Source organism: Chiloscyllium plagiosum, chromosome 29 (genome assembly GCF_004010195.1).
Source record: "Chiloscyllium plagiosum isolate BGI_BamShark_2017 chromosome 29, ASM401019v2, whole genome shotgun sequence".
Classification (NCBI taxonomy): Eukaryota; Metazoa; Chordata; class Chondrichthyes; order Orectolobiformes; family Hemiscylliidae; genus Chiloscyllium; species Chiloscyllium plagiosum.
In genome coordinates this window covers 48,046,024-48,072,198 of record NC_057738.1, presented here as the reverse complement: position 1 = coordinate 48,072,198, position 26,175 = coordinate 48,046,024, and the positions used below count along the sequence as shown (strand labels likewise).

The 26,175-nt window shown below is 42.8% G+C and overlaps 1 protein-coding gene across 1 annotated transcript in view; it reads right to left on the bottom strand.

Annotated features, from left to right (window-relative positions):
- The window catches only part of LOC122564567 (alpha-taxilin-like), an 88,821-nt gene that overhangs the window by 46,199 nt on the left and 16,447 nt on the right, over nucleotides 1-26,175 (bottom strand). The window contains exon 2 of the mRNA XM_043719657.1: nucleotides 2,143-2,234. Within this exon, the coding sequence (XP_043575592.1) occupies nucleotides 2,143-2,234 (92 nt within the window). The remainder of the gene's footprint in view (nucleotides 1-2,142; nucleotides 2,235-26,175) is intronic.

Here is a 26,175-nt window from a genome sequence, read left to right as displayed (position 1 = left end):
GCTGACAGATACCAATTGTTAAAGTTCACTTGAGAATGTAACTTTTTTAAAAAGAATTTTGCAATTTACATATGAAAAAACTGAAACTAACGTGATCATTCCAACAGATGAGAGAGACTTCACAAACAATCCAGGTTTTTTTCAATATATAATTTCAGTTACATCCATCACACTGTAAACTTTTGCTACAAATTCTGGGGCTTACAATCTTATACTCCACAACCACCCTGATGAAGGAGCAGTGCTCCAAGAGCTCGTGCTTCCAATTAAACCTGTTGGATTATAACCTGGTGTTATGTGATTTTTAACCTTTTACACCCCAGTCCAACACCAGCATCTCCAAATCATGCCTAAAAAGGGACAGCAGCTATCTGTTAGCATCTTGCAATCATTAAAAATTAAGTTGAAAGCCTTCAGTCCAGGGAACTACATTATAGGAAGGACGTGAATGCATTGGAGACAGTGCTGAAGTGATCTTACAAGAATGGTTCTGGGGATGACGAACATCAGTTACGAAGATGTTCAGTTCGGAGGACAGACTGAAGAACTTGAGATTGTTCTCTTTGGATAGATTGCACCCAAGAGGATATTTGATATAGGTTTTCAAAATCTGAGGTGGATCTATCTCAAGCTCTCAGACTGATAGACATCACTGGTTGGAGCATAGGGAGAAATTGTTCCCATATGTAAAAAGAACAAGACAGCATAGATTTAAAAGGTAAATTTGCCATAGTCCCAGAGGAGCATAAGGCTAGTCTTTCATTAGAGAGATAACTGGTGCAATGGTCACCACATCTCTGGTGAAGTTGAGAAGGTCGAACCTTTATGGTGACCACAGCCAGTGCAGAGATTGAACGTGCATCACAAAACTGCCAGCTAACAGACATCGGACAGAAACGCTTCAAATAATGTGCATAACAAGCAAGAGTGAAGTGATCCAGGGAGAGCTAGCCATTTGGATATAAAATTGGTTTGAAGGTAGGAGACAGATAGTGGTGGTAGAGAGTTGTTTCGGACTGAAGATCTGTGACCAGAGCAGGATCGGTGCTGAGTCCACTGCTTTTTGTCACTTTCATAAATAATTTGGATGTGAATATAGGAAGAATGGTTAGTAAGTTTGCAGATGACACCAAAATTGGTGGTCTAGTGAACAGTGAGGAAGGTTACCTCAGAGCATAATGGGATCTTGATCAGATGGGCTGAAGAATGGCAGATTGAGTTTAATTTAGATAAATGTGAGGTGTTGCAATTTGGTAAGGCAAATCAGGGAAGGACTTAATGGTAGGGTCCTGGGGAATGTTGCAGAACAAAGAGACATTGGGGCACGAATACAGTGAAAAGCCAAAATCTTCTCCCCACGGAAGGCGAGTTGAAAACTCAAGGGCATAGGTTTACGGTGAAAGGGGAAGATATAAGAGAGACCTAAGGGGCAACCTTTTCACGGACAGGGTGGTGAATGCATGGAATAAGCTGTTAGTGGAAGTGGTGCAGGCTGGTACAATAACAACATTTAAAAGGCATCTAAGTTAGGTACTTGAATAGAAAGGGTTTAGAGCCAAATGCTCGCAAATGGAACTAGAGTAATTTGGTATATCTGGTCAGCTTAGGCAAGTTGGACCGAAAGATCTGTTTCTGTGCTGTAAACTCTAGGATTCTGAGTAGTTAGGGTATGGAATGCACTTCCCAGTTATGTGGTGAAGGTTTAATTCAGACATTCAAGATGGCATTAGATGATTCCCTGGAAGAAAATAATGTGCAAGGACATGGGGAAAAAGCAGGAGATGGGCACTTGGTAATCAGGCTTGTTTGAACAGCTGCTGCAGGCATAATGGGCTGAGCGTCGTCGTTATACATCATAACACTTCTGTGATTCCTGTTAGAATGAGCTGTTATTTGTCAATGACAACATGGTTACTCAAAGATTAACAAAACAAAGGTGCACTTTTCACAGGTAATGCAGACTGGGGCAAATGTACACAAACTACTATTTGTAATATGAGAACACAAATGTCCAAGTCATCGTTATCCGTTATGCAGATTTAGATTATGCTTTTAAACAAAAACAAAACTTCAGAACAGAATTTTACTTTTAACTCTGCAAGGAACTGCATGTCTCAATTCTTATAAGTCATTTGAACTGACCATGTCTGCATATTTCTTGCAAAGTGCAGCAAGCTTCTCCTCTGGGGTGCTCAAAGTATTCAGTGTCTGCATCAGCAATGTTATTTCCTTTCCTGCAAAAAGATAATCATATCATTGAAGCGCTACATATTTTCCAAGAGCAAATCAATGAACAAAAATAAGTTCAAACATGTTCTTCCTCCTGCACTCAGTGTGGTTCCTGATGAAGGGCTTTTGCCCGAAACATCGATTTTCCTGCTCCTCGGATGCTGCCTGACCTGCTGTGCTTTTCCAACACTACTCTAATCTAGACTCTGATCTCCAGCATCTGCAGTCCTCACTTTTGCCCTTAATATACCCGTTAACTGATAATCTTTTTCAAAAATGTGTTGCTGGAAAAGCGCAGCAGGTCAGGCAACATCCAAGGAGCAGGAGAATCGACGTTTCGAACATAAGCCTGATGAAGGGCTTTTGCCCGAAACGTCGATTCTCCTGCTCCTTGGATGCTGCCTGACCTGCTGCGCTTTTCCAGCAACACATTTTTCAGTTCTGATCTCCAGCATCTGCAGTCCTCACTTTCTCCTAATCTTTTTCAAAAGCCATGTTAATACCAATCAAAAAAATGCATGGTAAGAATAGTATGAACTATATGATCTTGCACCTTATTAATTTATCCTTTTAAGATCTAACTTTAAAACATTAGATGAAATACAAATCATATTTTCTTTAGGAATTAAATTGTACCCGATCAATCCTGAGCAATGTTTCAGTAAATTTCCACAAAACACTAAATAGCATACAAGTTACAGCAGATTTGCTTAAAATAATAAAATGTTTTGAGTTAGAGATTAAAAAGGAAAACTGAAATGGTGAAACCAGAAATAAAGAAATTGTTGTAACTGGTCTGCAGAGATACTGAAAGAGTATTTCTACATGCATAAGACTTACTGCAGGAATTCATGTTTTCCCAGAGGTCTATTTTAAAAATGCTTGTATTTAGATGAAAGCCATTCTTCCAGAGTCAACAGTGAAAACCGCTCAAAAATCATTCAAGAAATGAGAGTTGAATTTGAGTTTATTTTACAATATCTGATACAGTGAAACAAAGAGACACAAAGTTTATAGAAATAAAAACATTACAAGTTATCAATGAATTTAATAAAGTTAGTTTCATTTTATGAAAGTGTCAACTAATCAGAAATGGAAACAATTTTGTTCCAATGATTCCCCAATAGGCAATTTAATATTTCAGTTTAACAGATGTAAAAAGAAGTCTGAAATACCATTGCTGAAAAACCTTTTCAATAAAAGTTATTAAATATAAAAAGTCAGAAAGAACATTTAAGTTTGAAACCCCACACTGAAGTGTGCAGGTTAAAAAGAACAAGTGGTGTAGTCCTCGAGATAGAGCCTTCAATTTCTGTTCATATATACACAAATTCAGGTTCAAATAGGCAAATATTTGTTAGCAAGGATATTAAAACTGCTTACTCTGACATTTCAAAACAACGTTTACACACAGTTCTGCTACAAGACACAATTAACAGAATTGTCTATGTGCATTTTTCCCTGCTACAGTGTCCAATGCACTAAATAACGTTTTTAGAATATTTCACATGGGCAAAAAGTGCAAGCTAATTCCTCAATAGTGTAACATCAAGACTTCTAAATCTGCCGAACATTGAACATATGTACACAAGTGATACAGAATGATACATGCTTAAGATGTGACTGGAGAATTAAAAAGCATTATATAAATTGGTAACTATAACAAAAGGACTGTGTAAACACAGCTACTTCCAATGATAAATTCACATTCACTCCATCTCTAATAACAACCTTTAAAGAGCAAACAACAATTACAGTTCTGAAAAGGAGCTACAGTTGATCTGTCAAGTGATCTGCCCATTTCATTACTTAGTGTTAATAACAATAGGACTTCATGACTAATCAGCATAAACGCTGTATTCTTAGGATCTAGTGATGAAATAATAAAGCCCCTGCCCCTGGTCCAGAAGTTCTAGGTTCAAACCGTACCTGCAACTGAGGTGTCAAAACATGCCCAGGTAGGCTGATTAGATTTTGTTTAAAAGCTTATATTCTTCGTTAGCCTTTAGTTCAAAGTGACTTCAAGACTAAACGAGCTGATTCGAGTACAGTACAAAATCCTGTTCCATGTCTCATTTCAATGGCAAGATATCCTGTTTGTTTTAATGCAACTTTTCTTTTTCCAAAACCCAGATACATGGTTCCTAAGTAAGGTTCCATAAGCTGCCCAGTGCTTGCTAAAGCTGAAATAAACAAAAGCAGATATTGCAAGAGAAAGTCGACAGATCTGGCAGCATCTGTGGAGAGAAAACTGCTACAGCTATTTTAATTCAAGGCACAACCACCATATAACTAGGCATTCGGCACATTCCTAAAAGATATTCTTTTTAATTATCAGTGGTTTACTATATATTTAAAGTTTTATAAGTAAGATTGGACATTTGTCTTGGCATAAATGGTATTACAAATTTTTAGATACGAGCAGGAACCTAAAATGTTTGACATCAGTAGCTTCTTCTCAATGGAGACATTCAGCACGGACACAGACTCTTTGTCCAACTCGTCCATGCTGACCAGGTATCCTAACCTAATTTAGTTCTATTTGCCAGCACTTGGTCCATATTTCTCTCAACCCTTCCCATTCATATACCCATCCAGATGCATTTTAAATGCTGTAATTGTGCCACCCTCCACCACATCTTCTGGCAGCTCATTCCATCCTCTGCATGCAAAAGATGTCTTTTAGATCCCTTTTAAATCTTTCTCCTCTCACCTTAAACCTCTGCCCTTTAGGTTTTGGAGCCCCAACTCCAGGGAAAAGACCTTGTCAATTTTCTGTATCCATGCCCCTTATGATTCTATAAGCCTCTACAAGGTCACCCCTCAGCCTCTGACGCTCCAGGAAAAACAACCCCAGCCTATTCAGCCTCTTACTATAGCTCAAACTCTCCAGTCCTGGCAATATCCTTGTAAATCTTTACTGGACACTTTCAAGTTTCACAACATCCTTCCGATAGCAAGGACACCAAAATTGCACACCATTTTCCAAAAGTGGCCTAACCAATGTCTGCACAGTCCCAACTCCTGTATTCAATGTACTGACCAATAAAGGAAAGCATACCAAATGCATTCTTCACTAGCCTATCTACCTGCGATTCCACTTTCAAGGAACTATGAACCTGCACTCCTAGGTCTCTTTGTTCAGCAACACTCCACAGGACCTTACCATTAAGAGTATAAGTCATGCCCTGAATTGCTTTGCCAAAATGCAGCACCTCACATTTACCTAAATTAAACTCAATTTGCCAATCCTCAGCCCACTGGCCCGTCTGACCAAGATCCCATTGTACTCGAGGTAATAGAGTCAATAGAGTCATAGAGATGTACAGCATGGAAACAGACCATTCGGTCCAACCCATCCATGCCGACCAGATATCCCAACCCAATCTAGTCCCTCCTGCCAGCACCCGGCCCATATCCCTCTAAGTCCTTCCTATTCATATACCCACCCCAACGCCTTTTAAATGTTGCAATTGTACCAGCCTCCACCACTTCCTCTGGCAGCTCATTCCATACATGTACCACCCTCTGTGAAAAAGTTGCCCCTTAGGTCTCTTTTATATCTTTCCCATCTCACCTTAAACTTATGCCCTCTAGTTCTGGACGCCCCAACCCCAGGGGAGACTTCGTCTATTTATCCTATCCATGCCCCTCATGATTTTGTAAACCTCTACAAGGTCACTCCTCAGCCTCCAACGCTCCAGAGAAAACAGCCCGAGCCTGTTCAGCCTCTCCCTATAGCTCAAGTCCTTCAACCCTGGCAACATCCTTGTAAATCTTTTCTGAACCCTTTCAGGTTTCACAACATCTTTCCGATAGGAAGGAGACCAGAATTGCATGCAATATTCCAACAGTGGCCTAACCATGCCACTTCTCAGCCCATTGGCACATCTGGTCAAGATCCTGTTGTAATCTGAGGTAACCTTCTTGGCGGTCCACAACACCTCCGATTTTAGTGTCACCTGCAAACTTACTAACCATAGCTCCTATATTCACTTTCAAATAATTCATATAAATGACAAAAAACAGTGGGCCAGCACCAATCCTTGTGGCACACCACTAGTCACAGGATTGTCAGATCAGCCATGATCTCACCAAATGGTAGTACAGATCAATGGACTGATTGGCCTACTTCTGCTCCTATGCCTGAAAGTGTTATGGCACCTACAGCTCACTGAAGATCTTCCTACAGGAAACTAGACTCTAGAAGTTGCTGGGCATTTTGTTTTGAGTGCTTCTTTATGATATGCAATAGTCGTAGCAAATTCAATTAGGTAAGGAAATAGACAAGTGTCCCTGTAGCCACAGACAAAATTCCAGGATGGTATGCTGTGTCCCTGATGCTAGGGTTAAAGATATCTCAGAGCGACAACATGACATTTTGAAAGGGGAGGGCGAACGGTGGTCATGGTACACATTGGTACCAATGACATTGGTTAACAATGGGCACGGTTCTAAAAGTTGAATATAGGGATTTAGGAAGCAAGCTAAAAGGGAGGTTTCAAAATGTAATGATCTCAGGATTACAAACCGTGCCATGTACTAGTCAGAGAAGAAATAGCAGGATACATCAGAGGAACACATTGCTAAACAGAAGCAAGTTACTGCTGATGCAGAATCTGTACTGGAAACAAAAATATGCTTGAGATCACAACAGGTCAGGCAGCACCCGACAAAGAGAGAGGTGTAGCTAGGGCCAATCCAAATGTCCAAGGCCACTCCAGGATTTGGAGAAAATGGCAAAAGTTGAAGGAAAAGTTAAAGTTATGAGGGTGAGGACAGTTTGGTGAGGCAGAGGAGGTATTGATAGAAGGGGACTGGATGGGTCTTTGTCAGCTACATCGAACAGTCCCTCTTCAGGACCTACACAAGCACTGTGCCCCAATTCTTCTGCCGTTACATCGATAACTGCATCGGTGCTGCATCCTGCAGCCAAGCTGAACTGGAGCAGTTCATTGACTTCGCCCACAACTTCCACCCCACCCTTAAATTCACTTGGTCTATTTCAGACACCTCCCTCCCCTTGCTCGACATCTTTGTTTCTATGGCAAAAGTGGGCACTGCAGATGCTGGAAATTAGAGTCAAGATTAGAATGGTGCTGGAAAAGCACAGCAGGTCAGGAACGAAGAAGGGCTTTTGCCTGAAACGTCAATTTTTCTGTTCCTCCGATGCTGCTTGACCTGCTGTGCTTTTCCAGCACCACTCTAATTTTTGTTTCCATCTCTGGTGACAGTCTACAGATGGAAATTTACTGTAAACCTATTGGTGCCTATAACTATCTGGAAAAGCACAGAACAGATCCTTTGGCCCATGATGCTGTGCCGAGGTTTAATCCTAATGTAAAATATAGTAACTTAATCTACGCACCCTCAACTCACTGTTATCCATTTGCATGTCCAGCAGTCGCTTAAATGTCCCCAATGACTCTGCTTCCACCACCACAGCTGGCAATGCATTCCATGCATTCACAATTCTCTGCATATCCTGCAAGAACTCCATCCTTTTTTCCCAAATCCTCCACCTCCATCACATCAACTCAGACATTCCATGTCCAAGCCATCCCAGATGTCCACCTATTTTGAACAGCGGGCTTTCCCCCCTTCTGTCATCCAGTCAGCCCTCCACTGCATCTCCTCCATTCCCCAGTCCACTGCACCCCCCCCCCCGCCAACACCTCTCTCTGCCTTCTGCAAAGACCATTCCCTTCACCAATCCTTGGTTCACGCCACTCTCCCCGCCAATCCCCAGAATCCAGAGGTACCTTCCCCTGCAACAATAAAAGATGCAAAACCTGCTGGCAAACCAACCCCCTCACCTCCATAAAGGACCCCAAACAAGCTTTCCAGGTGAGACAGAGGTTCACATGCCTTTCTTCCAACCTAGTGCTCCCGATGTGGTCTTCTCTACAACAGTGTAATGGACCACGCCAGACCCCTCAAAACATTTCAAGGTAGCCCAGACCCTTAACTTTTCTAGTTGGTTTGAGGAAATGTAAAATGGATACTCAAAGAGTGATGCAGCTGGTCAAAACCCCTTGGTTTTAAACAAAACCAAACTCATTTACAGAGTACTGCATTAAACAAACAAAAAGAGTAGAATACAGAATAACGTAACCTATCCGAAAACCCAACAGACTATTCCAACTGAATGATGCTATTCCACATCACCATAAACACCCCTTGGCGAAAATGGTAAAACCAAACACGGTCTTACAGGAGACAGTGAGGGCAGAGAGAGATTCAGCACAGAACACCTTCTTCCATGTAGCTGTTTCTTTTGGATTCCCAGCTAACAACTGACCAGCACCACCGAATAGCCAAACTGCTAAAACCAAAACAAACCAAACCAGAGAAAAGCTGAGCTGGGAGAACTAGCCACACCCTTTCATTGTACAAGTGTTTTTTTAAAACTAGAAAGCCTTTTCAAGTAGATAAACGCAAACATTTCTGCAATTCTGCCTCATACAAACCTTTTTAAAAAAAAACCTAAAGATAACACAACCTTGTTAAAGGAGCAGCATTGTCACAATCGGTGAGGCCAAACATAAATGGCGCGTTTCACCAAGCAACTCAGCTGGGCCCACAGGGGCCAACCTGACCTCCCAGTCACAGCCCATTTCAATTCCCCTTCCCATTCCCTCTCCAACATGACAACCCTCAGCCTCCTCCACTGCTACAGCAAATCAGACTACAAATTGGAGGAATTCTTTGAGAAGGTGACTAAGGAGGTGGACGAGGGGAAAGCAGTAGATGTGGTGTATATGGATTTTAGTAAGGAGTTTTTTAAGGTTCCCCATGGTAGACTACTGCAAAAAATACGGAGGTATGGCATTGAGGGTGAGTTGGAGGTTTGGATTAGGAGTTGGCTGGCTGGAAGAAGACAGAGGATAGTAGTTGATGGCAAATGTTCATCTTGGAGTGCCGTCACTAGCAGTGTTCCGCAAGGATCTGTTTTGGGACCATTGCTGTTTGTCACTTTTATAAATGACCTGGAGGAGGGGCTAGAAGGTTGGGTGAGCAAGTTTGCGAATGATACGAAAGTCGGAGGAAAGGTAACGCCTCTGAACTCTTATTATCTCACTTTTGAAAGCCTCCCACTTACCAGCCATTCTTTTACCTGCGAAAGACTATTTGTGTCGTGCCTTCAAAATTTGCCTTAATCCAATTAAGAAATTTAATTTTTATATAAGGCCTATCCTTTTCCATAACTATTTTAAAACTAATAGAATTATGATTATTAGTCCCAAAGAGCTTCCCCAATAACACTCCAATCTGCCTTATTTCTCAAGAGGTCAGGTTTACTCCTTGCCTAGTATGACGTCTTCATCTTGATAAAGAAAACTTTCTTGAACACATTTAACAAGTTCCTCACGTATGGAGTCAGCTATTATGAGGGGGCATAGCTTTAAATTAAGGGGTGGTCGGTATAGGACAGATGTTAGGGGTAGATTCTTTACTCAGCGTGTCGTGAGTTCATGGAATGCCCTGCCAGTAGCAGTGGTGGACTCTCCCTCATTATGGGCATTTAAGCGGGCATTGGATAGGCATATGGAGGATAGTGGGCTAGTGTAGGTTAGGTGGGCTTGGATCGGCGCAACATCGAGGGCCGAAGGGCCTGTACTGCGCTGTATTCTTCTATGTTCTATGTTAAGACTTCATCTTCTGCCTGGACAGTCTATAGCCTGGAGGTCTCAACAGTGATTTCTCCAATTTCAAATAACCTCCCTTCCCAAACCCGACTCCCTTTCTAGCCCTTCCTCTGCCCTTCCATTCCTCTTATCTCGGCATCAGCATTGTCGAAGACGCCACACACCCCTTATTCAAACTCTTCTCTTTCCTGCCATCTGGCAGAAGATACCGGAGCATTTAGTCTATCACGTCCAGACTGTGTAACAGTTTCTTCCCCCAAACAATCAAGCTCCTTAACGCAGTATGATTGGACTCTTTCCCATCTGAAATTCTTTGCACGACTTCAAATTGAAGCTGGAAAAATGTCTACTATTTATCAGTCTTCTATTACATTGTAAATTGCGTGCTTTGCACTTCTTATGCACTTTATGGGGGAGGAGTTGCATTGCTGGTCAGGGATGATATCACGACTGTACTAAAGGAGGACACTATGGAGGGCTTGAGCAGTGAGGCGTTATGGGTGGAGCTGAGAAATAAGAAGTGTGCAGTTACATTGGTGGGGCTGTATTACAGGCCTCCGATGCAATGAGCGTGAGGTCGAAGACAAAAAAGGTAAACAGTCTATGGAACGATGTAGAGGTAACAGGGTGGTGGTGATGGGAGATTTTAATTTTCTCAACATTGACTGGGATACACTTGGTATCAAAGGTCTGGATGGGCAGAATTTGTAAGAAGCTTCCAGGTAAGTTTTCTATAGCAGTATGTCAATAGCTCGATGCGGGAAGGGGCCATATTGGACTGGTGTTGGGGAATGAGCCAGGCCAGGTGGTAGAAGTTGCAGTGGGGGATTTCTTTGTCAATGGTGACCACAATTCTGTAGGTTTTAGAATACTTGTAGATAAAGATGAAAGTGTCCCCTAAGGGATGAGTACTAAACTGGGCCAAGGCCAATTATATCAAAATTAGGCAGGAGCTGGGGAATGTGAATTGGACACAGCTATTTGAAGGAAAGTCCACATTTGATATGTGGGAAGCTTTCAAAGATAGATTAAAGATTGTGCAGGATAGGCATGTTTTTTTGAAAAAAAGGATAGGAAAGGAAAGATTTGTGAACTGTGGACGACAGGAGAAATCGTGCGACTAGCCAAAAGAAAAAGGGAAGTGTACATAAGGCCTAGGCAGCTAAGAACAGAACAGGCCCTGGAGGAATATCGGGAGAGTAGGACGAATCTTAAACGAGAATCAAGCATGCTAAAAGGGGTCATGAAATAACTTTAGCGAGCAGAATTAAGGGAAATCCAAAAGCTTTTTATTCCTATATAAGAAGCAAGAGGATAACCAGAGAAAGGGTTGGTCCATTAAAGGATAAGGAAGGAAGGTTGTGTGTTGAACCTGAGAAAATGAGAGATTCTCAATGTATACTTAGCATCAGTGTTCACTGAGGAACAGGAGGTGAAGAATGCTGAGATTACAGATAGAAGTTTATTTACTCTGGATCATGCTGACATAAGGAGGGAAGATGTGTTGGCCCCAGGACTGGATAGGATCTATCCCAGGTTGCTGGGGGAGGAAATAGCTGGGGCCCTGGCAGATATCTTTGTAGCATCCTTAAATACAGGTGAAGTGCCAGAGGACTGGCGGGTTGATTATGTTGTCCCCCTGTACAAGAAGGGTAGTAAGGACATTCCGAGTAACTACAGACCAGTGAGTCTGACGTCAGTGGTGGGAAAGTTGCTAAAGAAGGTACGGAGGGATAAAATCTATTTATGTTTGGAGAAGAATGTGCTTATCAGTGATAGGCAACATGTTCTGTGTGGGGGAGATTGTGCCTTACCAACTTAGAGTTCTTTGAGAAAGTGACCAAGTTGATAGGTGAAGGAAAATGTTGATGTCATATACATGAACTTTAGTAAGGTGTTTGATAAGGTTCCCCATGGTAAACTAATTGAGAAAGTGAAGTCACATGGTGTACAGGGTATTCTAGTTAGGTGGATAAAGAACTGGTTGAGCAACAGGAGACAGAGTAGTCAAAAGGAGTTTCTCGAAATGGAGAAAGGTGACCAGTGGTGTTTCACAGGGATCAGTATTGGGGACACTGTTATTTGTAATATACATAAATGATCTAGAAGAGGGCATTATTAGTCTGATCAGTAAGTTTGCAGATGACACGAAGATTGGTGGAGAAGCAGAAAGCATAGGGGACTGTCAAAGAATACAGGAGACTATAGATAGACTGGAGAGTTGGGCGGAAAAGTGGCAGATGGAGTTCAATCTGGCAAATGTGAGATGATGCATTTTGGAAAGTCTAATTCTAGAGCGAGTTATACTGTAAACGGAAGAGCCTTGGGAAAAGTTGATGAGCAGAGAGATCTGAGTGTTCAGGTCCATTGTACCCTGAAGGTTGCTGCACAGGTGGATAGAGTGGTTAAGGCATATGATATGCTTGCCTTCATCGGATGGGATATTGAGTATAAGAACTGGCAGGTCATGTTAAAATTGTACAAGATATTGGTTCGGCCACTTTTAGAATACGGTGTACAGTTCTGGTCGCCACATTACCAAAAGGATGTGGATGCTGCATGGTATGGAAGGTGCTATGAAGAAAGGTTGAATAGGTTAGGATCATTTTCATTAGAAAAAAAATGGGGGGGGGGGGGGGGGGGGGGGGGAACCTGACAAAATCATGACGGGTATAAAAGTTAATAATCATACAACATCAGGTCACAGTCCAACAGGTTTAATTGGAAGCACTGCCTTTCGGAGAGCTGCTCCTTCATCAGATGGTTGTGGAGTACACAATTGTAAAACACAGAATTTATAGCAAAAGTTTACAGTGTGATTTAACTGAAATTATGCATTGAAAAATGCCTTGATTGTTTGTTAAGTCTCTTGGATTCATGTGGTTTTTGAGCAAAGTACAATGTAATTCTGCAAGTACAAATTCACCCACGAACATATATGTGCACAGGAGCGTGCCCGTGCGCATGAGATATATATATATTTTAGGAGTGTCTGTGTGTGTATAGTGCAATGGTGCTCACCAGTGTGACATGAACCCAAGGTCCCGGTTGAGGCTCTCCCCATGGGTACCAATCTTAGCTATCAGCCTCTGCTCGGCCACTTTTCGCTGCTGCCTGTCCTGAAGGCCTCAACTGGGACTTTGGCTTCATGTCACATTAAAGGTGATCACCAATGCACACGGACACTCCTGTACATGCGGGTATGCGCGAACACGGGGGCACACAGACACGCATGCGGACACACAGACACACTCCTGCAGAGACACACATACACTGATTCTCACAAACACCCCCACCGACCCCAGACACACACACATATGTTTGTAGGGTGAATTTGTACTAGCAGAGTTACATTGTACGTTGCTCAAAAACCGCAAGAATCCATGTAAGACACTGTTAACTCATTTTTTAGATTAGAATCAGTCTAAACATTAGGGCACAGACAACAGCACACAGGGGGCTAACCCTTCAACACATTATCTGGGCTGACACCAATTGTTAAAGTTAACCTGAGAATGTAACTTTTAAATAAAGTTTTGTCATTTACATATGAAACAAGTGAAGCTAACATGGTCATTCTAACAGATGAGAGACTTAACAAACAAACAAGGTATTTTTCAATGTATAATTTCAGTTACATCACACTAAACTTTTGCTATAAATTCTGTGTCTTACAATTGTGTACACCACAACTACCTGAAGGAGCAGCGCTCCGAAAGGTAGTGCTTCCAATTAAACCTGTTGGACTAGAACCTAGCGTTGTGTGATTTTTAAACTTTGTATACCCCAGTCAACACTGGCATCTCCAAATCATGAAGGGTATAGACAGGATAGATAGAGATAAGGGTGAGGGATTCAATAACAAGAGATCATGCGTTCAAGGTGAGAGGTGAAAACGTTAAGGGGGATTTATGCGGAAGGTACTTTACAGAGGGTGGTAGGTGCCTGGAATGCGTTGCTAGCAGAGGTAGGCACTGTAGATTCATTTAAGGTGCTTCCCAGTTTCCTCATTTCCCCTCCCCCCACCTTACCCTTGTTCCAACCTTCCAGCTCAGCATTGTCCTCATGACTTGTCCTATCTGCCAATCTCCCTCCCCATTTATCCACTCCATCCCCACCGCCATTCATCTACTGTACTCTCTGCTACCTTCTCCCCAGCCCCACACCCCCCATTTATCTTTCCACCCTGGAGGCTCCCTGCCTCTATTCCTGATGAAGGGCTTTTGCCCGAAACGTCAATTTTCCTACTCCTCGGATGCTGCCTGACCTGTGCTTTTCCAGCACCACTCTGATCCAAAATCATTTAAGGTGTGTCTAGACAGATGCATGAGTGGTGGGGAGCAGAGGGATACAGATGCTTAGGAATTGGGCAATAGGTTTCGACAGTGGATTTGGATCAGCTCAGGTTTGGAGGGTCGAAGGGCCTGTTCCTGGGCTGTAAATTTTCTTTATGCCATGTAGAATTGCGTAATTTGTGCTGTCCATGTAGAACCCTCAGTCCTGGAGGAATGCTATTTTGGTTTTAACTATATCAGTTGTATTGGTAGAAATGACGAATAAAAAGCTTCTCTCTCTCTTCTGAACTGCCTCCAATGCAAGTACATCCCTCCCCAAGTATGGAACCGAAATTGGACACAATTATACATGGTCTCTGCCTAATTCAATTCAAAGTCATAGCTTGTGCATCTGCTAAAGAAGACATAAAGAAAACCAGATTAAGTTTAAAAAGTGGCTTACTGCACAGAACTGAACGTGAGTGCTTTTGGCCACTGCAGATCTGTTGATTTCTATCAGTCATACAGCAGGGAAACGGACTCAAAGTCCAACTCATCCACACCAACCAAACATCACAGTTTGAACTAGTCCCATTTGCCAGCATTTGGCCCATATCCCTCTAAACCCTTCCTATTCATGTATCCATCCAGATGTTGTAATTGTATCTGCCTCCACAACTTCCATGTTCCATACACATACAACCCTCTACATGAAAAAGTTACCCCTCCAGTCCTTTTTAAATCTTTCTACCCTCACCTTAAATCTATTTCCTCAAGTTTTAGTCTCTCCCATCCCAGGAAAAAGACTTGGGCTTTCACCCTACCCATGCCCCTCATGATTTTCTAAACCTCTATAGAGAGAGTCACCCTTCTGTCTCTGATGTTCAAGGGGCAGAAAAAAAGCCCAGTCCAATTCAGCCTCTCTCTACACTTCAAACCCTTAATGCCCAGCAATATCCTTAGAAATCTTTTCTGTACCCTTTCAAGTTTAACAACATCCTTCCACAGAAGGGTGCCCAGAACTGTATGCAATATTCCAAAAGTGGTCACCCCCCCCCCCCCCCCCGCCAATGTCCTATAGAGCCACAGCATGACATCCCAACTCCTATACTCAATGTTATGACCAATGAAAGCAAGTTTGCCAAATGCCTTCTTCACCACCCCGACTGCCTGCGACTCCACTTTCGATGAACTATGAACCTGCACTCTAAGGTCTCTCTGTTCAGCAAAATGCCCTAGGATCCTACCATTAAGTATATAAGTCCTGCTCTGGTTTGCTTTACCAAAATGCAACATCTCACACTTACTTAAATTAAACTCCACCTACCACTCCTCGGCCCATTGGCCCATCTGATCAAGATCCCATTATATTCTGAGATCACCTTCTTCACTATCCATTATACCACCTAACTTGGTGTCATCTGCAAACTTAATAACCACACCTCTTATATTCATATCCAAATCATTTATATAGGTGATGAAAGGCAGCACACCCAGCACTCATTCTTTGAATCTTCTGGTCCGAACAAGCGCCTCGGTCTCATTGACAGCGCAAGCTGTTCAGCTATGTGACAACCAATACCTTATTGGCAGACGCAGGATCTTGGTCATTGATAACTGGCCTTGAGTACACAAGGTAATCAATTTTACTTGTAAACAATCTTGGCTCCAGTTTTTCACAGCGACTCAATTTGGTTTATAAAAGTTATTAAATTCCTTACAGTATGCATACATGAATGTGTGTACAATATACTATGGATGGTACACACTGCTGCCAATGCCCATTAGTTAATGATAAAGTTAAGGTTTGAGGTGCTAAATGGGGTCCCAACCAATGGGGCAACTTTTTTTTAAAAAAAACGGGCAGTACAGTAGTTCAGTGAATAGCACTGCTGCCTCACAGCGCCAGGGACCGGGGTTCGATTCCTTCCTTGGGTAACTGTGTGGAGTTTGCACATTCTCCCTGTGCCTGTGTGGGCTTCCTCCCACAATCCAAAGATGTGCAGGTTAGATGAATTGGCCATGCTAAATTACTGATAGTGTTCAGGGATGTGTAGGTTAGGTGCATTAATCAGGGGTAATAAGGGGAATTAGTCTAGGTGGGTTACTCTTTGGAGGGTCGGTGTGGATTTGTTGGGCCAAAGGGCCTGCTTCCACGGTGTAGTGATTCTATGATTTCCTGGATGGCTTCAAGCATCTGGAGTTTCACTGGAGAAACACTCCATCAGTCAATGGGGATGATTCCATCACTCTTCTGATTTGTGTCTTGTAGCTGGAGGACAGGATTTCAGAAGACAAAAAGTGATGTACCTACCATAGGACTCAGCTTCTAAGACCACAGGATTTACATGGTTAGCTCACTTCAATTCCCAGTTAAGAGTAATCTTGAAGATGTTGGGAGGGTTTAAACTAGTTTGGCAAGAGGAAATGAACAAGAGATATAGATCCGTGGAAAGGGTAGTTGTTGAATGGGCAGAAATGGAATGCAGTGTGTCTGTCAGGAAGGATACACAGTTAATACGCAAAGGGATCGGATAAAGTGTGTCTGTTTCAAGCAGGGAGTAGACAGGCAAGAGGCTGGAAGAACACAGCAAGCCAGCCAACATCAGGAGGTGGAGAAGTTGACTTTTCATGTGTAACCCCTGATGCTACCTGGCTTACTGTGTTCTTCCAGCCTCCTGCCTATCTACTTTGGATTCCAGCATCTGCAGTTTTTTTGTCTCAACGCAAGGAGTGCCAGGAATAAGAGTGATGAGCTTAGAGCATCAATCAGTACTTGGAATTACAATGTTTTGGCCATAACGGAGACACGTTTAGATCTTTTAAAAAGTACAAGGGGGGTAAAAGAGGAGGGGGAGTACCATTGTTAATTAGAGAGTGCATCGCAGCTGCAGAAAAGAAGGTTGTTGAGGAGTGTTTGTCTACAGAGTCAGTATGGGTGGAAGTCAGAAACAGAAAAGGAATAGTCACTTTATTGTGTGTTTTCTATAGATCCCCAATAGCAACAAAGATATGGAAGAACAGACTGGACAGCAGATCTTGGAACAGTGCAGATGTAACAGAGTTGTTGTTATGGGTGACATAACCATCCCCAATATTGATTGAAACCTCTTTAGCGCAGATGGTCCAGATAGAACTTATTTTGTCAAGTGTCTAGGAGGGATTCCTGACTCAATACGTAGATAGGCCGACTAAGGGGGAGTCCATGTTGGATTTGTGCTAGGCAACGAACCAGGCCAGGTGTCAGATATAGAGGGGAATAGGAGCAGACAGAACAGGAATGTATTTACTTGGGGGAGGGAAAATTATACTGCTATTACACAGGAGCCAAGGAGTATAAATTGGGACAATTTTCTTAGGGAAAGGCAAAACAAATGTGGAGGCTGTTTAAGGAGCATTTGTTGAGAGCGTTGGCTAACCTTGTCCCACTGAGACAGGCAAGGAATGGTAAGGTGAAGGAGCCTTGGATGACAAGAGCAGAGGAGCTTCTCATCAAAAGGAAGAAGGAAGCTAACTTAAGGTTGAGGAAGCAAGTATCTGGCACAGCTTTACAGGATTACAGGGTAGCTAGGAAAGAACTCAAAAATGGACTGAAGAGAGCCACAAGGGCGCACGAAAGAGCATTGGCAGGAAGGATTAGGGAAGACCGAAAGGTGTTCTACATGTACATGAGGAATAAGAGAATGATCAGAGAGGGGGTAGGGCCAATCAGGGATAGTGGAGGAAACTTGTGCCCAGAGTCTAAAGAGGTGGGGGAGCCCGAAATGATTTTTTTGCTTCAGTATTCACTAAAGAGAGGGGTCTTGCTTATAGTGAGAACACCAGGGACCAGGTTAATAGACTTCAAAAAGATTGATATTAAGGAAGTGGATGTGCTGGAAATTCTGGGAGGCAACAAGATAGATACGTCCCCAGTGCTGGGTCAGAGATATGGGTCAAGAGTGTAGCACTGGAAAAGCACAGGTGTCAGATGAAGGGCTTACGCTCCTCGGATGCTGTCTGACCTGCTGTGCTTTTCCAGCACCACACCGTCGACTCTGATCTCCAGCATCTGCAGCCCTCACTTTCTCCTGGACCAGATATATCCAAAGTTACTACGGAAAGCAAGGATTGAGATTGCCGCGCCTCTGGCAATGATCTTTGCATCCTCACTCTCCACGGGAGTAGTATCGGCTGATTGGAGGGAGGTGAACGTTGTTCCTTTGTTCAAGATAGAGAAATCCCTGGGAATTACAGACCAGTCAGTCTTATGTCTGTGGTAAGCGAGGTACTAGAAATGATTCTGAGAGATAGGATTTATGGCTGTTCGGAAAAACAGTTTGATTAAAGATAGTCAGCATGGTTTTGTGAGGGGCAAGTCATGCCTCACAAGCCTTATTGAGTTCTTTGAGGACATGACGAGACATGTTGATGAAAGTCGAGCAGTGGATGTGGTGTATATGGATTTCAGCAAGGTATTTGACAAGGTTACCACGGTGGGCTCATTCACAAAGTTAGGAGGTATGGGATACAGAGAAAATGGATATGGAATTGGCTGGCCAAAAGAAGACAATGAGTGGTACTGGATGGAAAGTATTGCGCTTGGAGGTCGGTAACCAGTGGTGTCTCGCAGGAATCTGTTCTAGGACCTCTGCTCTTTGTAGTTTTTATAAATTTCTTGGATGAAGTAGTGGAAGCGTGGGTTAGTAAGTTTGCTGATGACACAAAGGTCAGTGGTGTTACAGACAGTGTGGAGGACTGTCGCAAGCTACAACACGACATTGACAAGATGCAGAGTTGTGATGAGAAGTGGCAGATGGAGTTCAACCTGGGCAAATGCAAAGTGATTAATTTTGGAAGGTCAAATCTGAATGCTGAATACAGGGGTAATTACAGGATCCTTGGCAGTGTGGAGGAACAGCGGGATCTTGGAGTCCATGTATATAGATTCCTCAAAGTTTCCACCCAAGTTGATAGGGTTGTTAAGAAAGCGTATGGTGTGTTGGCATTCATTAACAGGGGGATTGAGTTTAAGAGCCGCAAAGTTTTGCTGCAGCTCTATAAACCCTGGTTAGACCACACTTGGAATAATGTATCCAGTTCTTTCATAAAGTCATATAGCATGATAGGAAGGATGCAGATGCTTTCAGGAGGGTACAGAGCAGATTTACCAGGATGATGCCTGGATTGGAGAGCTGGTCTTAAGAAGAGAGGACGAGTGAGCTCAACCTTTTCACAGTGGAGAGGAGTAGGAAGAGAGGTGACTTGATAGAGGTGTACAAGGTAATGAGAGGCATAGATAGAGTAGATAGCCAGAGTTTTTCCCCAAGGCAGAAATGGCTTTCATGAGGAGTCATAGTTTTAAAGGTGATTGGAAGATGATATAAGGGGAAAATGTCAGAGGTAGGTTCTTTACGCAGAGAGTGATAGGCGTGTAGAATGCACTGCAAGTGGTGCGAGTAGAGTCAGAGACAGTAGGGACGTTTAAGCGACTGCTGAACAAGCACATGGATGGCTGTACATTGAGGGGAGTGTAAGTTAGGTTGATCTTAGATTAAGATAAAAGCTCGGCACAACATCATGGACTAAAGCACCTGTACTGTGCTTTGTTCTACATGGGGGTATCACCAATGTCAGCGAATGTTCAGGGCAATGGTTGAATTCTTTTGTTTGCGATGGCCATTGCCTAGCATTTAAGTAGTATACATGTTTTTTCTCAACTCAAGTTTAGTATCATCCAAGTCTTGCTGCAAATGGACACAAACTTTTTCAGTATGAGATTTGCGAATATCACTGCACAATTGCAGTTGTCATTGAACATCCCCAGATATGTCCTGGAATTGCAGCAACCACAATTATATGTCTTTGTGCTCGATATGGCACCATACAGAGTACAGAGGCTCCCCCACTGCCCATTTCCCTACTTCAGTTTTGAGAAGGCTTCCTGATTCCATATTCAGTCAAACGCTGAGTTCACTCTTTTGTCTGTTTGAACTAAGGGTGCAATGAGGTCAGAATCAAGTGGCCCTGGTAGAACTAAATTTGAATCCAATCAGCAGGTTATTACTAATTAAATGTTCGTTAATAGTACTGTCAAGGGTCCATTCCATTACTTTGCTCATGATAAAGAGACAACAGTGGGGCAGTAATTGGCCTGTGTAGGTTGTTTTTTTTGAAATGGACTGCAATTTTCCACATTGCTCAGTGGATACCAATGTTGTAACTTTATTGGAACAGCTTGGCTATTGATAGAGCTATTTCTTGAGAATGTCTTTTGTACTATTGCCAGATGTGGTCAGCGACCATAGCCTGAAGTATCCAGTGCAATCAACTATTTCTTGATGTCACAAGTCATGGCTGAAGACTGGTATCTGTGATGTTGGGGACCACAGGAGGGCATCGAGATGGATATTCCAGTTGGCACTATTTCAGGTTGCTTTGCATGCAAAGTAATTCTATGTTGGAGCTTCACATGGTTGATCCTTTTTTTTGGAAAAAAAAAGGCCTGGAGCAGTTCTTGGCATGCTGTTGTGAACTTTTTGTTGAATAAGGATTGATCTCTTGGCTTGATGGTAATGGTAGATTGGGGGATAAGCTAGTCCATGAGAATGTAGATTATAGTTAAAAACAGTTCTGCTGCAGTTGATGGCCCATCGCAGCTCAAGGATGCCTAATTTTGAATTCCTAAATCTTTTCAAAGTCTGTCAATTAGTACAATGTTCATGCTAACAGATAGAGCTTGGGATTAAATAGTTGTGGGGCAGTGGCAGAGGTTGGGGGTTTAATTGCTTGAAACATTAGATCAAGGAGAAGGCAGGATTGCAAATTGGTGAGCGCCTTACAGCTATTATGGAAATATGGTTACTCGGAGACCAAAACTGGGAACTTAACATGCAGGGATATTTGACCTTCCAGAAAGATAGAGGGAAGGAAAAAGATGGTAGAGTAGCACTATTAATAAGGAATGAAAGCACAGTTGAGAGAGATGGTCTAGGCTCAAATGATGTTCATTTGGACAGAGGTTAAAAAAAAGCAATAAAACTAGTAAGAAGATTACAGACATCCAAACAGTAGCCACACTGTAGGAAAGGTTATAAATCAACAAATAACAGAAATATGTAAAAAGAATAGAGCAATAATCATGGGTGACATTAACTCAATCAACATGAAGATTAAAAAAATTGGGAAAAGTAGATATGACAACAAACTCTCAATACATTCAGGATAGTTTCCTAGAGCAAACTTCACAGAGCCAAACAGAGAGCTGACTATCTTGGATCTGATAAGGGATAATGAGACAAGTTTAAAAATGACTTCAGACTAAAGATCACCTAGGAAGTAGTGATTATAACATGATAAAGAATTTAATATTCTGTTCAAAAGTGAGAAACTTGCATTGGAAACAACTGTGTTTAACTTAATTAAGGCAATGAAATTAGCATTGACTTTGTTAAAGTGAACTGAGCGGATAGATTAGCAAGAATGACAGCAAGCAAGCAGTGGTAGAATTTAAGTAGCTAATTCAGGACTCTCAGCAAAGATTTATCACAGTAAGGAGTAAAGATTATAAAAGAGATAAACCAAACATGGCTAACCAATGAAGTTAAGGAAAGTATTAAGTTGGAAGAAGAGGATGACTAAAAAGGTAATAAAGATAGAAAATAAACAGAGGGCAAACTAGCAAGGAATATGACAACTGATAACAGCTTCTTCAATTATATAAAAAGTCAGCGAGCTCAAAGTGAACGTACGCCCCTTGGAAAATGAATGTGTAGAAATGGTTTTGGGGAACAAAGAAATTGCAAAGGAGTTAACGGATATTTTGCATCAGTCTTTATGGTAGAAGGTGCTTTCAACATCCCATTAATACAAAAGAATTAAGTACCATCACCAGCACTAGAGAAGCAGTATGAGTCAAACTAACAGGGATAAAGACAGATGAGACCCCTTGATGGCCTGCACTTTAGTATTCTAAAAGAGCTAGTTATAGAGACAGTGATGTATTGACTGTAATTTTCCAAAAATTATTGGATTCTGGAGAAGTACCATAGAATTGCAAAACTGTCAATGTGACACCCATACTCAAAAAAAGGAGGCCAAAAAGTCTATAGGCTTATTAGCCTGACAACTATAGTTGGACAAGTATTGTAATTAAGATGTTTCTGCTTCCAAAAGTGGGCGGCACGGTGGCATAGTGGTTAGCACTGCTGCCTCACAGCGCCAGAGACCCGGGTTCAATTCCCGCCTCAGGCGACTGACTGTGTGGAGTTTGCACGTTCTCCCCGTGTCTGCGTGGGTTTACTCCGGGTGCTCCGGTTTCCTCCCACAGTCCAAAGACGTGCAGGTCAGGTGAATTGGCCATGCTAAATTGCCCGTAGTGTTAGGTAAGGGGTAAATGTAGGGGTATGGGTGGGTTGCGCTTCGGCGGGTCGGTGTGGACTTGTTGGGCCGAAGGGCCTGTTTCCACACTGTAATGTAATCTAATCTAATCTAAAAAAAACAGCAAGAAATCAGAATGGTGTGTTGCCTCCCTGGTGCCAGGAGCAAGGATACCTCAGAGAGTGCGCAGAATATTCTCAAAGGGGAGTGGGACCAGCAGGAGATCATTGTACATACTGGAACTAACAACATAGGAAGGAAAAAGGATGAGATTCTAAAGGAAGAATATAGGAAGTCAGGAAGGAATTTAAACAGGAAGTCCTCGAGGGTGGTAATATCTGGATTACCTCCAGTGCTAGGAGCTCATGAGGGTAGCTGAGGACATTGGGAGAGGAGCCGAGCGGACAGCAACTTGGAAAGGTAAGTAGTATAAAAACTTAGCGCGTGGACTTCATGAGAGGAGCCAAGTGGACAGCAACTTGAGAAGGTGAGTGATTCTGTTACGGAGTAGAAAACTGAAAGGTGATGTCACAGGAGGGCTGTGATTTGATTGATTAATAAGGGGTCTGCTAAACTGGAATGTGTTAAATTGAATCTTGTTAAGTTATTGGTTACAACTTGCATAAGCAGAGATACATAAACAGTTAAAAATTGAAACCTAATTAAATAAATTAACAATGGAGAGCCAGATGATAGAACATAGAACACAGAACAGTATAGCACAGTACAGGCCCTTCAGCCCTTGATGCTGTGTTGAACTTTTATCCTACTTTAAGACTAAACTAACCTACATATCCTTCATTTTACTACCAAACATATGCCTATTCAAGAGTTGCTTATACGTCCTTGATGTATCTGACTCAACCACCATCGCTGGCAGTGCATTCCATGCACACACGACTGAGGAAGTAACAAAGAGAATTGATGAGGGCAGAGCGGTAGATATGATCTCTATTGTCTTCAGTAAGGCCTTCGACAAGGTTCCCCATGGGAGACTGATTAGCAAGGTTAGATCTCATGGAATACTGGGAGAACTAGCCATTTGGATACAGAATTGGCTCAAAGGTAGAAGACAGAGGGTGGTGGTGGAGGGTTGTTTGTCAGACTGGAGGCCTGTGACCAATGGAGTGCCACAAGGATTGGTGCTGGGTCCACTACTTTTTGTCATTTACATAAATGATTTGGATGCAAGCATAAGAGGTACAGTTAGCAAGTTTGCAGATGACACCAAAATTGGAGGTGTAATGGACAGGGAAGAGGGTTACCTCAGATTACAACAGGATCTTGACCAGATGGGTCAATGGGCTGAGAAGTGACATATGGAGTTTAATTCAGATAAATATGAGGTGCTGCATTTTGGGAAAGCAAATCTTAGCAGGACTAATACACTTAATGGTAAGGTCCTAGGGAGTGTTGCTGAACAAAGAGACCTTGGAGTTGACATTGGCACCAACGACATAGGTAGGAAGAGGGGTGGGGAGGTCATTCAGGAGCTCAGGGAGTTAGGCTGGAAGCTAAAAGCTAGGACGGACAGAGTCGTCATCTCTGGGTTGTTGCCGGTGCCACGTGACACTGAGGCAAGGAATAGGGAGAGAGTGCAGTTGAACACGTGGCTGCAAGGATGGTGTAGGAGGGAGAGCTTCAGGTATTTGGACAATTGGATTGCATTCTGGGGAAGGTGGGACCTGTACAAGCAGGATGGGTTGCACCTGAACCAGAAGGGCACCAATATCCTGGGAGGTAGGTTTGCTAGCATTCTTTGGGGGGTTTAAACTAATTTGGCAGGGGGATGGGATCCGGACTTGTAGTCCAGCAAGTAGGTTAGCTGTTTTTCAGGATGTCCAAGGATGTAGGGAGGCTGTGAAGAAGGTACACTGACAGGGAATACTTGCCGACACAGAGAGGGTTCAAGTGTGTATACTTCAACGCGAGGAGTATCAGAAATAAGGTGGGTGAACTTAAGGCGTGGATTGGTACTTGGGACTACAATGTTATGGCCATCACGGAAACGCGGATAGCAGAGGGACAGGAATGGTTGTTGGAGGTTCCTGGTTACAGATGTTTCAATAAGATTAGGGAGGGTGGTAAAAAAGGAAGGGATGTGGAGTTGCTAATTAGAAATGGAATAATGGCTGCAGAAAGGCAGTTCGAGGGGAATCTGCCTTTGGAGTAGTATGGGCTGAAGTCAGAAATAGGAAAGGAACAGTCACCTTGTTGGGTGTTTACTATAGGCCCCCCAATAGCAGCAGAGATGTGGAGAAACAGATTGGGAAATAGATTTTGGAAAGGTGCAGAAGCCACAGGATAGTAGTCATGGGCGATTTCAACTTCCCAAATATTGATTGGAAACTCTTTAGATCAAGTAGATTGGATGGGGCGGTGTTTGTGCAGTGTGTCCAGGAAGCTTTTCTAACTCAGTATGTAGATTGTCCGACCAGAGGGGAGGCCATATTGGATTTGGTACTCGGTAATGAACCAGGACAAGTGATGGGCTTGTTAGTGGGTGAGCATTTTGGTGATGGCGACCATTGTTCTGTGACTTACACCTTGGTTATGGAGAGAGATAGGTGCGTGCAACAGGGTAGGTTTTACAACTGGGGGAAAGGTAAATACGATGCTGCCAGACAGGATCTGAGGAGCATAAGTTGGGAGCATAGGCTGTCAGGGAAGGATGTCGTGGAAATGTGGAACTTTTTCAAGGAACAGATACGACGTGTCCTTGATATGTATGTACCTGTCAGGCAGGAAAGAAATGGTCGTGTGAGGGAACCTTGGTTGACGAGGGAGGTTGAATATCTAGTAAAGAGGAAGAAGGAGGCTTACATAAGGTTGAGGAAACAAGGTTCAGACAGAGCGTTGGAGGGATACAGGATAGACTGGAGGCAGCTGAAGAAAGAGATTAGGAGAGCTATGAGAGAGCTATGAGAGAGAGAAAAATCTTTGGCGAGTAGGATCAAGGATAACCCCAAGGCCTTTTATGCGTATGTGAGAAACATGAGAATGACGAGAACGAGGTTAAGTCCGATCAAGGACAGTAGTGGGAGACTGTGTATTGAGTTGGAAGAGATAGGAGAGGTCATGAATGAGTACTTTTCTTCAGTATTTACAAATGAGAGGGACCGTATTGTTGAAGAAGAGAGTGTGAAACGGACTGGTAAGCTAGAGGAGATACTTGTTAGGAAGGAAGATGTGTTGGGCATTTTGAAAAACTTGAGGATAGACAAGTCCCCCGGGCCTGTCGGGGTATATCCTAGGATTATGTGGGAAGCAAGAGAGGAAATTGCAGAGCCGTTGGCAATGATCTTTTCGTCTTCACTGTCAACGGGGGTGGTACTAGGGGACTGGAGAGTAGTGAATGTTGTGCCCCTGTTCAAAAAAGGGATTAGGGATATCCCCGGGAATAACAGGCCAGTTAGTCTTACTTCGGTGGTAGGCAAAGTAATGGAAAGGGTACTGAGGGATAGGATTTATGAGTATCTGGAAAGACACTGCTTGATGAGGGACAGCCAGCACAGATTTGAGAGGGGTAGGTCTTGCCTTACAAGTCTTATTGAATTCTTTGAGGAGGTGACCAAGCATGTGGATGAGGGTAGAGCAGTGGATGTAGTGTACATGCATTTTAGTAAGGCATTTGATAAGGTTCCTCATGGTAGGCTTATGCGGAA